Raw genomic sequence first — 12,910 nt, 5'->3', positions numbered from 1 at the left:
CATTCCAGAATGGTAAAGATACACCGTGCCCTATCAACTATGTTAGAAAGATAGAGTGAGGACATCAGCACAGATATTTTTTAAAGGATAATAGCATTATTGCTAATACACAGGTGCTAAACAAATACAGAAGAATATCATATGCCTTGTACAAAAAGTTTTGTTAGTTTTCAGTTCAGTGTCTGAGAACTGTCAAAGAGCCCCAGGAAGTTTCATTAGTGTGAAGAGATAACTATACAAAATATTCAGCTGCTTGTTAACCATTTTGGTACTGAAACACATGGTAATGGAAAAAAGACCAAAATTCTTATTTCGGTTTTTAGATATTTTTGTTCCACAGGAGAAGACTGTTTCACCATCCTTTCATCTGACTGTTGCAGTGGTGGAAGTAGAAACAATAAATATATCACACACTTATTGTGGTTACAGTTGACTCGAGAGAGTTGTTTTGAATCATTAAGGGGGAAACAATGTTATTGTCCTTATCTGATCTACTAGTGAAGGACAGGTGGTGGTGTAAAGTTCCTGATCGGCATGCTTTATGCTATTTTCGTGGGTTAAACCTCTCCACGGTGTCTCATGGAATGAGATCATGTAACGTCAGTGTTCACAATCTCCTGTTTTGAATCATTAAGGGGGAAACAATGTTATTGTCCTTATCTGATCTACTAGTGAAGGACGGGTGGTGGTGTAAAGTTCCTTATCAGCATGCTTTATGCTATTTTCGTCTGTTAAACCTCTCCACGGTTTCTCATGGAATGAGATCATGTAACATGAGTGTTCACAATCTCCCTTCGTTCAGCCAACCAGAGAGGCTTGCATTAGGTATGGAGCACATGAATAAGGAGAGAATAATGTTATTAGCAGTATTTTGTTCAGTAATTCTGTAATGTTTTTGAATTTTTTGCAGAAGTACGGGAGCAGATGAATGCAGTGACAGCTTTCCTGGATGGTTCAGCTGTATATGATGAGCTAGGGCCATCTTATCGCAAAATGGAAGAGGGAAGAGTTGACGTAGATGCATGTTCAAGGTTTGTTTCATTTCTAGGTCATTATTATCTGACCTCTCTTAATGGGCGCGCTTGGTAATGGAAAGTGTTACACCATGAAGTATCAGTTTGGAGCTTATAAGAGTTTGTGGAGCTGTTCATCACATAATGAGTATTAAATGATTAAAAGTTTCATTTCATTTCAAACATGTCCCTCATCATTATCATCATCATCAGTAAGAAGTTTGACCTCCATGGACACAAATGCATTGTTTATTCATTATGACATGGAAGCTAATGTCTCTGGCCATCATCTTGAGAAGTTTGTTGCCTTGCCCGAAACACATGCAGTGGTAGTTCATGAAGATTACTGTCTAGAACCTGAAGTATACATGTGTACATCACATCTCACATACACTCTATGGCCGTTACATCAGGGAACTGGGCAGGACACTTGAGCATCCATACATTCCTGAACATGTTTTTGGTATGAACTGCAGTGTGGTTCTTGCATTGTTCTGCTATAATATGCCATTTGGTACCCTGGTTATAGAGAATAGGACAACAGGGTTTACAATTCTTGCCTCATCTCTGTCAACACTCACTCTCTCTTCAACAATTACCAAATTAGTCCTGGTGTCACATCAATAGCTCCCCATCCAATGATTCCAGAAGTTGGAGAGGTTTGGGTCCCAATAATCACTGCTGCCTGTGGCATAGTAACAGGTTGACTACAGACACATTGTAGTCAACCGAACTGCCAAAAACTGATGCGAGACTAATTGCTGAGCAACAGAGGATACCATTCAGTGTCCCTGTTGACTGGCTCTATGTGAGTATGTGTTGTCCTGAATCTGTCTCATCACTAGACATTCTATAGTCTTCTATAGTCATTGCACTACAGCCAGTTGTCTGTGCAGTCTGTCAGTATGATGCTCCCATGTCCCTCATGTTAGCAGTTTGACTTTTTGCAAAATCCTACAGATGACTACAACAAAATCAAACAGTGGAAAATCCAGGATAGAATGTAACAGTATTTTGAAAAGGATGGTTGCTGCTCACCATATACCAGAGATGCTGAGTCGCAGATAGGCACAACAAAAAGACTACCAGAAAGTGAGTTGCATTTGAGTGAGTGCATGTATGCACATTGTCTATTTCTGATAAAGACTGGTTGGCCAAAAGCTCACTTTCTAACAATCTTTGTAATGTGCCTATCTGCGACTCAGCATCTGTGCTATATGGTGAGTAGTGACTCTCCTTTTCATAACAAAGATGGCTACAAGCTGTATGTGCATGGCCTCTGGACATGTGTTGCTATCTCCACCTGAAACATTCCAGTAACGTTAGGCATACCCAATAACCATGTACCCACACTATCCTTTGTGTGTAGGAATTTTTTTCTTCTGCACTGAAAATAAACTCAAATAAGAATTAAATATTTAATGAACTGATTCCACTGGTGTGAAAATAGTGGAGTACAAGTTTGGTAGTATTTGGTTGAGGTGTTCATGGTGTAAAAAGCCATTGTATTTGTGACTGTGGTACTATTATAGGGTGTATACGTCTCAGGACAACCAGACAATCTGGGAAAATCTGGGAATTTTTTCATCCAGGAAAATCCCAGGAATTCCTTAGAATTCCGGGAATTTTTCACTGTCTGTTTTCAGGTAAATTTTTGTAATTTTGACTGGTAAGAACTGATTTTCTAACAAAGAATTTTACTATATCCCAGTACTACAGAATAATACTGCAGCAATAAAACATAAATGAGAAAAAATAATGAAACTTAAGTTGCAAAGGAAATACACCATTTACAAAAACAAAACACACAAGTGTCTGCCAACAGCAAAATGTGTGAGAAGTTTTAGGACAAAGACTATACAATATTTCATTAAAAAAAAAAAAAAAACTGCTTCTGATGTGCATGATGTCACAACTGTTTATATTAGGCTTCGTCTGAGCAGTTGCCAGTGTGCTCAAGCGCACGCGCAGTTGAGTCACTTATGAGCAGTATCTTCTCTCGTTTCTGGCTGTTAGCTTTACCAGCAATAGCAACATGCAGCAAGATGCTACCCAGAAATATTTTTCTGGCATGCCCAAGCTGCTAGATTCACGCATTTGCGGAGTGGGTAGTCTCCACGTAACTCGTGTTTACGTCCAGTGATTTTGCTGATTCTATTCATTTACAGTTCTCACCTCAAATGAAAACAAAATGGATTTCCGTGGCCAGGAGCTATTAAGTAAATTAAAATGCATTCACATAATTATGGAAGGCTGAAATATGTTACTAGTTTCAGTTTTCTGATTTTATTTTATTTCCACATCTTCGCCAGTCAAACATTAATTGCCTTGCAGAACAATGAAGTTATTTTTGTCAGTATGGCACAGAAATTTGGCTTTTATAAATATTTTCCACAGCAGCAGTAAATTTTTTTGAAACAGTGTTTCATTCCACACTAAGTTTCAACTGTTCACCAAATTTCAAGTGCTTGTTTTCATCTTGTGGTTTGTATGGAATTATGCCATAATAAAGAATGAAACGAGATAATACAGTACTGATACTCCAAGAAATTTATAGCCCAAAAACCACATTGATAATTTTAATATCAAGTTGGGGCGTGCTTCATTGTGAATCTGGACATATGAATATGCACTTTAAGCCGAATTATGCATTTTAGTATGTGTTACAAAACTTCAATGCTTGTGGAATATCCCCTGATGTCCTGTTTCTTTTATGACATAGTGTGATACCTCTTAACGCTATATACGCATGAACATATGGGCTTCCCAAGTCATCATAGCTGCTCACCCATCACAATATTTGTTTTCTGATGCTCTCTGACAACTGTGGAAAAGGACCTATTCTAACAAGTCTCAGGAAAATATTGTGAATGGTGGTTTGAAAAGCATTACATTTAAAGTAAATTTCCTTTTACAGAATATTGACTACATTATGTGTGAGAATGTGCAATGAATTTCTTAAATCACAAAGTGTTGACTCTCATTTAAAACTTAACTCTCTGAGGACCAGCCCCTTAGAAGAATTTTGAGCCAAAAAGACCAGACATCTAAGTCACTATTGAAAATTTTTCTGGCACATTTGTCTGATATACCTTAAACTGTAACACATGCAAGAAAGACCAATATTGTATGTGAAAGCTTGGCTTTTCTTCTGGCTTATTAATCATCAAGACTAATATTATACATGAAACCTTAGCTTTTCTTGTAGCTACTCTATGAGTATTAAATTAAACCATTAACTTTTGCTCTTTGTGTGTTCGGGCTACCTAACAGTGATGTTGCTATTGGATGACTACATCACGCATGCCCTATGCTCTGAACATCTGCCGTCATTGGCTGGAAAGATCACATGACGTGAGCTACGATTGGCTTACAAAAGCACATCCCAATCTCGATTTCAGTGCTTTGGAAACAAACATGCTGTATTTGGTGGAATTTGAATCTATATTTTTGTAATACAAAAATAGGATGGGGGGGGGGGGGGGCAGGGAGTTCTATGCCAGTGTATAAAGGCTTAACTGTTCAAAGGATTGAAAAGTTTTACAGTTCTGAGGGAAAGCATACTGTTGCTTAACATGTAAAAACTGTATTTTCACCCAAGAAAAAGTATTTTTAACTGGGAAATCCGGTAAATATCCATGAATTGTTTTTCCTTGTCTGCATATACTCGCTGTATTATTTAATATTTCAGTAATTTCTTTATCTTAATTAAGTTCTGATTAACTTATACTGTGCTTGTAGAAAAGCATCACAACTGTAACTGAAATCTCCGAGTCGGTGGCGAGCATAATACTGAAGTTTATAATTTCTTCATCTACATCTGCATCTACATCCATTCTCTGCATGCAGCTGTAAGTGCATGGTAGAGAATACTTACTGTTATACAACATATTAGAGTTTATTTCCATTCCATCCTTATACAGAGTATGGGAAGAATGATTCTGTGTCCACAGTAATTAATCTAAGCTTCTCACAGTAGGTGCAGTCCCTTTGGGAGTGATACATGGGGGCACTTTGAAGGAGCAAGAAATGGAAGGTGGGGGAAGTCATTAAAGTGTATATTGGCTGCACTTAGCTGGGCAATAACTTCATAACTGAATGCATATGACAGCGAGGTAAAAAGAGAAATAGGATGTAATAACAATCAATGTTTTCATCTTTCGACTAGTTTAGTACTGTTCTCCATCTATTCTTGCCTTCTGCGGGTCTTTTACACCAAATATACTCAATAATCTATTTTAGATCATGTGATTCTCAGCTGCCAATGTAATTGCTTCTGTACACAGCTCTTTCCAGATCCATGTTAATGATAATTTCATAGATGATGTCCAACTAGTGCGTCATGTGTTTTCCATAGACTTCTTGACTACTTCTTTATGTCATTCTTGCTCTATGCAATTTACATTTTTAACATTGGTTCATATTTCAATGCTTCGAATTTATTTACCACCAGTTTGCCAGTGAACCAAATTTCACTTCCATACAATGCTGTTTCTCTGACATTCACTTTTGCTTTGTACTTCTTGCCAGGCTTATACAAACGTACAAGGGACCCACAAAAGTAATGTAGGCCCAATTCACATATCACTCACTTCATAACAGAGAAATCTACTATGGTAAACCACTGTGTTAGCATGTGTCTTGTATGGGCATTGGTGTCATGGCTACCACAACATTTCATGCGAGCTGTCACTATTCAGCTTGCTCACTCCAATACCAATGTTGTGGGGCTGGCCGCAAGGCAGCAACACATTCAAACATCAAAAGACAGAACCACATCAGGGCCTACATGCATCACAGATGGTCAGTGCCACTTCAGCGCACTGATCAACAAACTAACTTCACATAATCCCAGAGTGGAGAGCACTATGCCTCTTTTTGCCATTGTCCTTGAACTTAGCTCTTGTGATAAAATATGATTTGTATCTTAAATTCAGTGTGGGAAGAAGAATATACAGAATACTCCCTTAGTTTCCTGTGATACTACATGTAAATGTCTTATGGTATACTACATATAAAGCTAGGGCTTATGAAGAATTTAGTGAAAGTGATGAATCAAAGAGAAGCTTTCAAGTATTTAAAGAAGTAAGTCTCACACCTCAGTGATGCTACGATCATAGAAAGAATCTTCATTGTACTGCAAATCCAAGAACTGTTTAAGGAAGGAATATTTAATAGGGTCTTGAATGGAACAGAGATAACAGCTTGTGAAACCTTCAGAAACGTTTCTGACAATTTCTTGGGAAATCAGTGAGCTGAAAATTACAACCTAGCTGTTAATGAGCTTTTGAAGATATTCAATGAGCTAGGTTGTAACATGCCACTCAAGATCCACTTTTTGGACTCTAATCTTGACTTCTTTCCAAACAATTGTGGCACTGTGAGTGATGAGTGCACAGAGCACTTTCATTAAGACATTTCAGCAATGAAAAGAATGTAGAAGGGCAAGTGTAGCTCATCTGTGCTTGCAGACTATTTTTGGTATGTCACGAGAGATATGCCAGAAATAGATAACAAACTTAAACCAAGTATTTTATGTCTATATACTGAAGCAACAAGTGAAAATTTGTACCAAGACTGAGAATCAAACCCGGGTCTCCTGCGTACTACGCAGGTGCATTAGCCACCAATCTGTCTTGACACAGTGGTTCACACAACTACACGGATTACCATAGCATGCCTCCCTCCTCAATCCATATTCTTGCTGCTGCCCCAGTCTACTTTAAATTCCCCCTTATGCGCTTCAGTCTGTATACATAAAATCATATCTGTTTGAGAGCAATGAAGTTGCCAAAACTGTGTCATTTCATTTGTAAACTAAGGAAATGGAAAGCAACAACAAAGTAGAGCTTCAGTATCTGATCAGTTCATACAATCTTAAATTAATAATTGACCTACCCATAAGTATCACATTGGACTGTCAGGCATAAATAGACAATATATTTATAGTCATAAGTATGTGCCATAGCTTCAAAGTCACCTGAGGCTTGAATGGGTTGTCTGACCTGGATGGATAACTCCTCACTCTGCATATCAGTATACCTGTGAAGACAGCAATTCCTACTTGGAAATACATGAAGTTAATGACCAGAGACTTACTTAGAAACCCTTAAACATAAACTACAGTGGGTGGACTGGAGCCTCGTATACAGACTGAATGAGATTGGCACTAATTTTAATATGTTCATAAATGAGATCTAATCCCTCATTGAAGAGATTTTCCCAAACAAGATTGTTAGAAGCAACATGCCTGCATTCCTGAACATGCCTTGTCTCACAAAGGGAGTTAAACAGTCGTACAAAACAAAGAGGGAAGACCACACACTGCCCTATAAAATATTTAAAAAATGAACATGGTAAGATCTGGACAGATGTCCAGGATAAGATTAGAATAGTTACAGTATGCGCATTTCCACAATCATTCTTCCTGCGCCCCATATGTGAATGGAATGGGAAAAAGTCCTAATAACTGGTAAAATGGGAAGCACCCTCAGCCATGATCTTCACAATGTTTTGCAGAGTATGAATGTGGATGAATCTTGGACTCCTTCATTAGTTGCCTGATTACTTACTGTAGCTGGAAGAAATAAATGTTCATCTAATGTAATTGATAAGTAGCTTTTTAAGCTGGAAGAAAAATGGTTATTGGAAATTCATTAAAATTTTGTAACATTCATTTCGGTGTGTCATGACATTTAAGTTTCTGATATCGACTCCAGGCTACATTCATACTCCAAAATTATGATGAAAATTTTGGATATGGTGACTATGAAATACTTATTTTATGCCCCATTTTGGAGGATAGCTTTGTTAATCCTTCCTGTTATCTCTAACAAAAGTTATATCTACAAAAAAACAGGATCACCAAAATGAACATGCTAAGGTAAAATAAAGGTGGAAAATGTTTACTTATTATGTGGCTGCAGATGCATTTGGAGCAAGGGATTTGTGCAAATAAAACTTTTCAAGGGATGAAGCAGAAACTTCCCACTGGTCTCCATAATCAAGGATACAAATGCTAACGTGATACATGAATATTTTTTCATATTCACTTCTAACTACAAAATTGAAAGAAAATAACATAACATTAAAATATCTTAATTTGCAAATTTTCTGCAAATTAATAAGAACTGTTAATATCATAAAAAGAATGAGTACCTGTTCAGGAATGGAAATTCAGTTAATTTTCGGTATGTCATCTAATGGCCAGTTACTCTCTGCAACTGCATTGAGATAGAAATATGATTCATCACTTTGATTTGTTATAATATACTCATACCATAATATGCAAGTAATCACTCTTCAAGAGATGTCATCTTTAAAGCTTTAATCACATATAACCAATTTGAAGCTGAGAACAGCATCAAGATGTGATTACAGCAGTGGTGCAGAATTTGTAAACCAGATTTTAAATATAATGTTTTTCTTTAGGTGCCAAGAGAAATCTGCATTAGGGGCTCTTTATTCTGTACTTCTTCAAGAGCATAACAATGTAGCATCCAAACTTGCTGCCTTAAACAGCCATTGGTCAGATGAAACTGTATTCCAAGAAGCTCGTCGAATTGTTGTGGCTGAAATTCAACACATAACTTTCAATGAATTTTTACCAACAGTCCTGGGACAGGTCAGTACAAATTAAGATCCAATTCTTCGCAAGAAATACACACACTTTGAAACCATTTTTTCTGTAATGATATAAGTTTATTAATAATACTGGTGAATATAGTGCATGTGTTAACAGAAATTATTTTATGTGAAAAATAGTTTAATTTTATGAACACAAACACTGCAGAATTTGGTTCACTACAAAATATTTGATTTTCACAACAATAAACACTTCTAAAGCTATTAAAAATATGTTGAAAGTATTAGAGTACCAGCAATCACAAGATTAGTAGAATATGTCCAATAAGTATGCTTTTTTATGGTTTAGCCATTCAAACATTTGTCTATTATCAATATCTTCACAAATAAAACACACACACACACACACACACACACACACACACACACACACACATAGACACACACACACACACACACACACACACACACACACACACACACACACACACACAGAGAGAGAGAGAGAGAGAGAGAGAGAGAGAGAGAGAGAGAGAGAGAGAATGTTTTCACAAGTAAAACACACACATACATACACATAGAGAGAGAGAGTTTCTTTTATTCTGCATTTCGTTTTAGTTATCGTAACACCTGTTTGTTATATTGATAGGTAAAAAACTGCACATACCAAGCGGTAGGCTATTTAGCTGTATAATATGTTGCAGTATTCTATTTTTGTTACGTGTATTGTGACTTAAAAATTGATTATATAAATTAAGATTATAATCACCCAACATTTTATAATTGTATGTGAAATATTAGAAAATAATTGTAGATATTTTTGCTGTAATTTATTTTCCAGGTTGTATCCCAAAAACCGGAACTGAAACTTAAAGAACAAGGGTATTTTACAAGTTATTCAAGCTCAAACCATGCTGGAACAATCAACAGTGTGGCAACAGCAGCACTCCAGATTTTCCGTTTCATGGTACCTGAATCACTGGTATGTCTTTTGAATGTTTTCGTTTAAGCACTGTTAAAGCATTACTAAAGCTATAATTCTCATACTGTGCTATGGAAATTTGAAATAAAAGTTACAGATAAATAAATTGGTTATGTGCACCAAAAACAGCCTTGCCGCAGTGAATACACCAGTTTCCATGAGGTCATCGAAGTTAAGCGCTGTCGGGCGTGGTTGGCACTTGGATGGGTGACCATCCAGGCCGCCGCGCACTGTTGCCATTTTTTGGGGTGCACTCTGCCTCGTGATGCCAATTGAGGAGCTACTCGACCGAATAGTAGTGGCTTCAGTCAAGAATACCATCTTACAGCCGAGAGAGCGGTGTGCTGACCCTACGCCCCTCCTATCCGCTTCCTCCACCGAGGATGACATGGCAGTTGGATGGTCCTGGTAGGCCACTCATGGCCTGAAGACAGAGTGCTTTTATGTGCACCAAAAGCTATGATGCTGTAACAGCAACAAGTAAATGATGACAATGAACCATAAACTTAGAAAACAGCAAGCTTTCTCACTTTATTTCAAGAATAAAAAGGAGAAACTAAAAAAAAAGGAAAATGTTAAAAGACTTTTCATGAAGGAATATAGCTTGGGCACAACCGATATCAAGATTTCTTGAAGAAAGATAATTGGCCACAGGTCATATCAAGAAAGTGAACAACTGAATGCATATTATCTGCATTTCACTGTCCACATTTTGTCCATTCTTCTCATTGTTGGTCTCTTTAACAGAGAGTTTAAACTGAATTTCTTATACCATCCAATCATTTTTTTTTTCCTTTTTTGGTTCCTAAAAGGGAAACTTGTAACTCACAGAGCATGATATAATGTGTGAAGTGCTTTCAAATAGTCTCACACAATCAAAGCTACTGGATTTAAGACCACAAATACACTGAGGAGCCCAAACACTATGACTAGTGTCCACTGTGAGATTGAACGCTGCTGCCTGGTAGCTTTGTGGGGGTGCAATATGGTAAGGAAAATACACTCCAAGACTAAAAAAAAACCTCTGCTAAGAAATTATCCAAATGGGACAAAAGTTGGTAGATCTGATGTACATTTACAGACAAACATAAGAATACAGTTTTGGAAAAATTGGATGCTTTGTTGAAGAGAGAGAGCTTCAAAAATTGAGCAAGTCAGTAACACTTTGGTCCTCTTTCAGCCCTGATACAAGCAGTTATTTGGCTTGGCATTGATTAATAAGAGTTTTTGGATGTCCTCCTGAGTGATATTGTGCCAAATTCTATCCAATTGGCATGTTAGATTGTCAAAAGCGTGACCTGGAGAGCCCTGCCCATATTGCTCAAAATTTTCTCAATTGTGGAGAGATCTAGCAAACTTCCTTTCCAACAAAGACTTTGACAAGCACAAAGACAAGCAATAGAAACACTGGCCATGTTCAGGCAAGCATTATCTTGCTGAAATGTATGCCCAGGATGACCCGCCATGAAGGGCAACAAAATAGGGCATAGAATATCATCATTGCACACTACTGTGCTGTAAGGGTGTCATGGATGACAACCAAAGGTGTCCTGCTTTTAAAATAAATGCCACCTCAGACCATCACTCCTGGTAGTCAGGCTGTATGGTGGGCTACAGCCAGGTTGCTGTCTGGGCCGTCTCCAGACATAGCTTCAGCCTGAAATCTCATTGGCTAAAGTAGAAATGTCTTCAGTGATGAGTCGCACTTCGAACTGAGCCCCAATGACCAGTGAAGATGGGTTTGGAGATGCTCCAGACAGCATTAGAATATCAACCTGATTATTGCCTGCCATACAACCCAACAACCAGGAGTGGGTGCCATTTCTTTTCATAGTAAGACTTCTCCAGTTGTTATCTGTGACACCGTGCAGTGAAGCAGTACATTGATGATATTATATGCCCCCTTTTGTTGCCTTTCATGACAAGACATCCTGGGCTTACATTTCAGCAAGATAATGCCCATGCACACACGAGGAGAGTTTCTACTGTCACATCAGTTGGACAGAATTTTGGATGATTTGCTCAGCAGGAAATCAAACAGCTGTCTGTATCAATGCCAAGCTGAATAACAGCTTGCATAAGGACCATACATGGGCCAAAGTATTATTGACATGCTTAGTTTGTGAATCTCCTTCTCATAAATAAATCATCCAATCTTTCTGAAATTGTAATCAGCAGAAATGAATGGGGAATCATTCTAGTGTTGGTACAGACCACAGATGAGGAAATCCACTGACATAAGCAACTTTGAAAGGGCAGATTGTTATGACCTACTGCCTCAGAATGAGCATCTCAGAAACAGCAAAGCTACTTTCTGCTGTTCACATGCTACTGTCAGGATCATCTGTAGAAAGTGGTTGAATGACAGTGAAACACAAGCAGGCAACAACATGTTGGATGTGCATGCCTCATAATAGAAGTTGGAGGTCAGAGGTTTTCCTGCTCTATAAAGCAGGATAGGCAGTGATGTGTGGCAGATGTGATGACAAAATACAATGCTGATGCAAGAAAAAGTGTTTGTAGCACACCAGTCAATGCATGTTCTTGGAAACAAGGTCCACAGTGTATGACCCCTATGTGTTCCCATGTTGACCTAATGAACTCGCATTACGACAGCAGTGGACATGGAATTGTAGCAGTTAGACCATGGCTCAATGGAAACATGTCACCTGGTCAGATGAATCATGTATCTTGCAAGAGGACAATACTTGCAAGAGAACTAAAGACAACTCTACGCACCGAGTAAAGAGGATGGCCATTGAGATTCTGTATCACAATCCCCAAATAAGAAGATAGTGAAGAAACATTGTCCATGAGCAGCTGTGCCATCTGGAGTTTACAGACTACCTAAAGTCCTCAAGGAAGGAATGGCACTCTGCCCAATTGTTAGCAACATTAGCGCACCAATATATGAATTAGCAAAACACCTGATTGTGAGGTCCAGCCTCTCTTTGGACAAATGCCAGCATCACACATGGAATTCAGCGCATTTCACCCAACTGGGCCAAGAAGACCTCATGGTAAGCTTTGACGTGGTATCTTTCTTTACAAGGGTACCTCTAGGAGACTTGTGAAGCCTCATCAGAGAAAAGTTTGGACTAGCACTAAAAAACTGTTTTAGTTCATTCTATGTCAGCCTGCTTTTTGTATAATAGAAATTACTGTGAACAAACAGCTGCAGTAGTGATGGGTTGCATGCTATCACCACTGGTGGCCAGTATATTTATGAAGGCATTGGATTCAGCAGTCTAGAAGCCCCCATTCTTATTATGATATTTAGATGATACATTTATAATCTGGCTGCAAGAATGATGTCAACTACAGGGCTCCT

The 12,910-nt window shown here is 38.1% G+C and overlaps 1 protein-coding gene across 2 annotated transcripts in view; it reads left to right on the top strand.

The window, feature by feature from the left end:
* Positions 1-12,910, top strand: part of LOC126334760 (uncharacterized) — a 367,149-nt gene that overhangs the window by 239,576 nt on the left and 114,663 nt on the right. For both annotated transcript variants that reach the window (XM_049997335.1, XM_049997333.1), the window contains exons 8-10: positions 911-1,031; positions 8,445-8,637; positions 9,439-9,579. In XM_049997335.1, coding sequence (XP_049853292.1) covers positions 911-1,031; positions 8,445-8,637; positions 9,439-9,579 — 455 coding nt within the window. The remainder of the gene's footprint in view (positions 1-910; positions 1,032-8,444; positions 8,638-9,438; positions 9,580-12,910) is intronic.

This window comes from Schistocerca gregaria, chromosome 2, assembly GCF_023897955.1.
Source record: "Schistocerca gregaria isolate iqSchGreg1 chromosome 2, iqSchGreg1.2, whole genome shotgun sequence".
NCBI lineage: Eukaryota > Metazoa > Arthropoda > Insecta > Orthoptera > Acrididae > Schistocerca > Schistocerca gregaria.
This window is presented reverse-complemented; position numbering and strand designations above follow the sequence as displayed.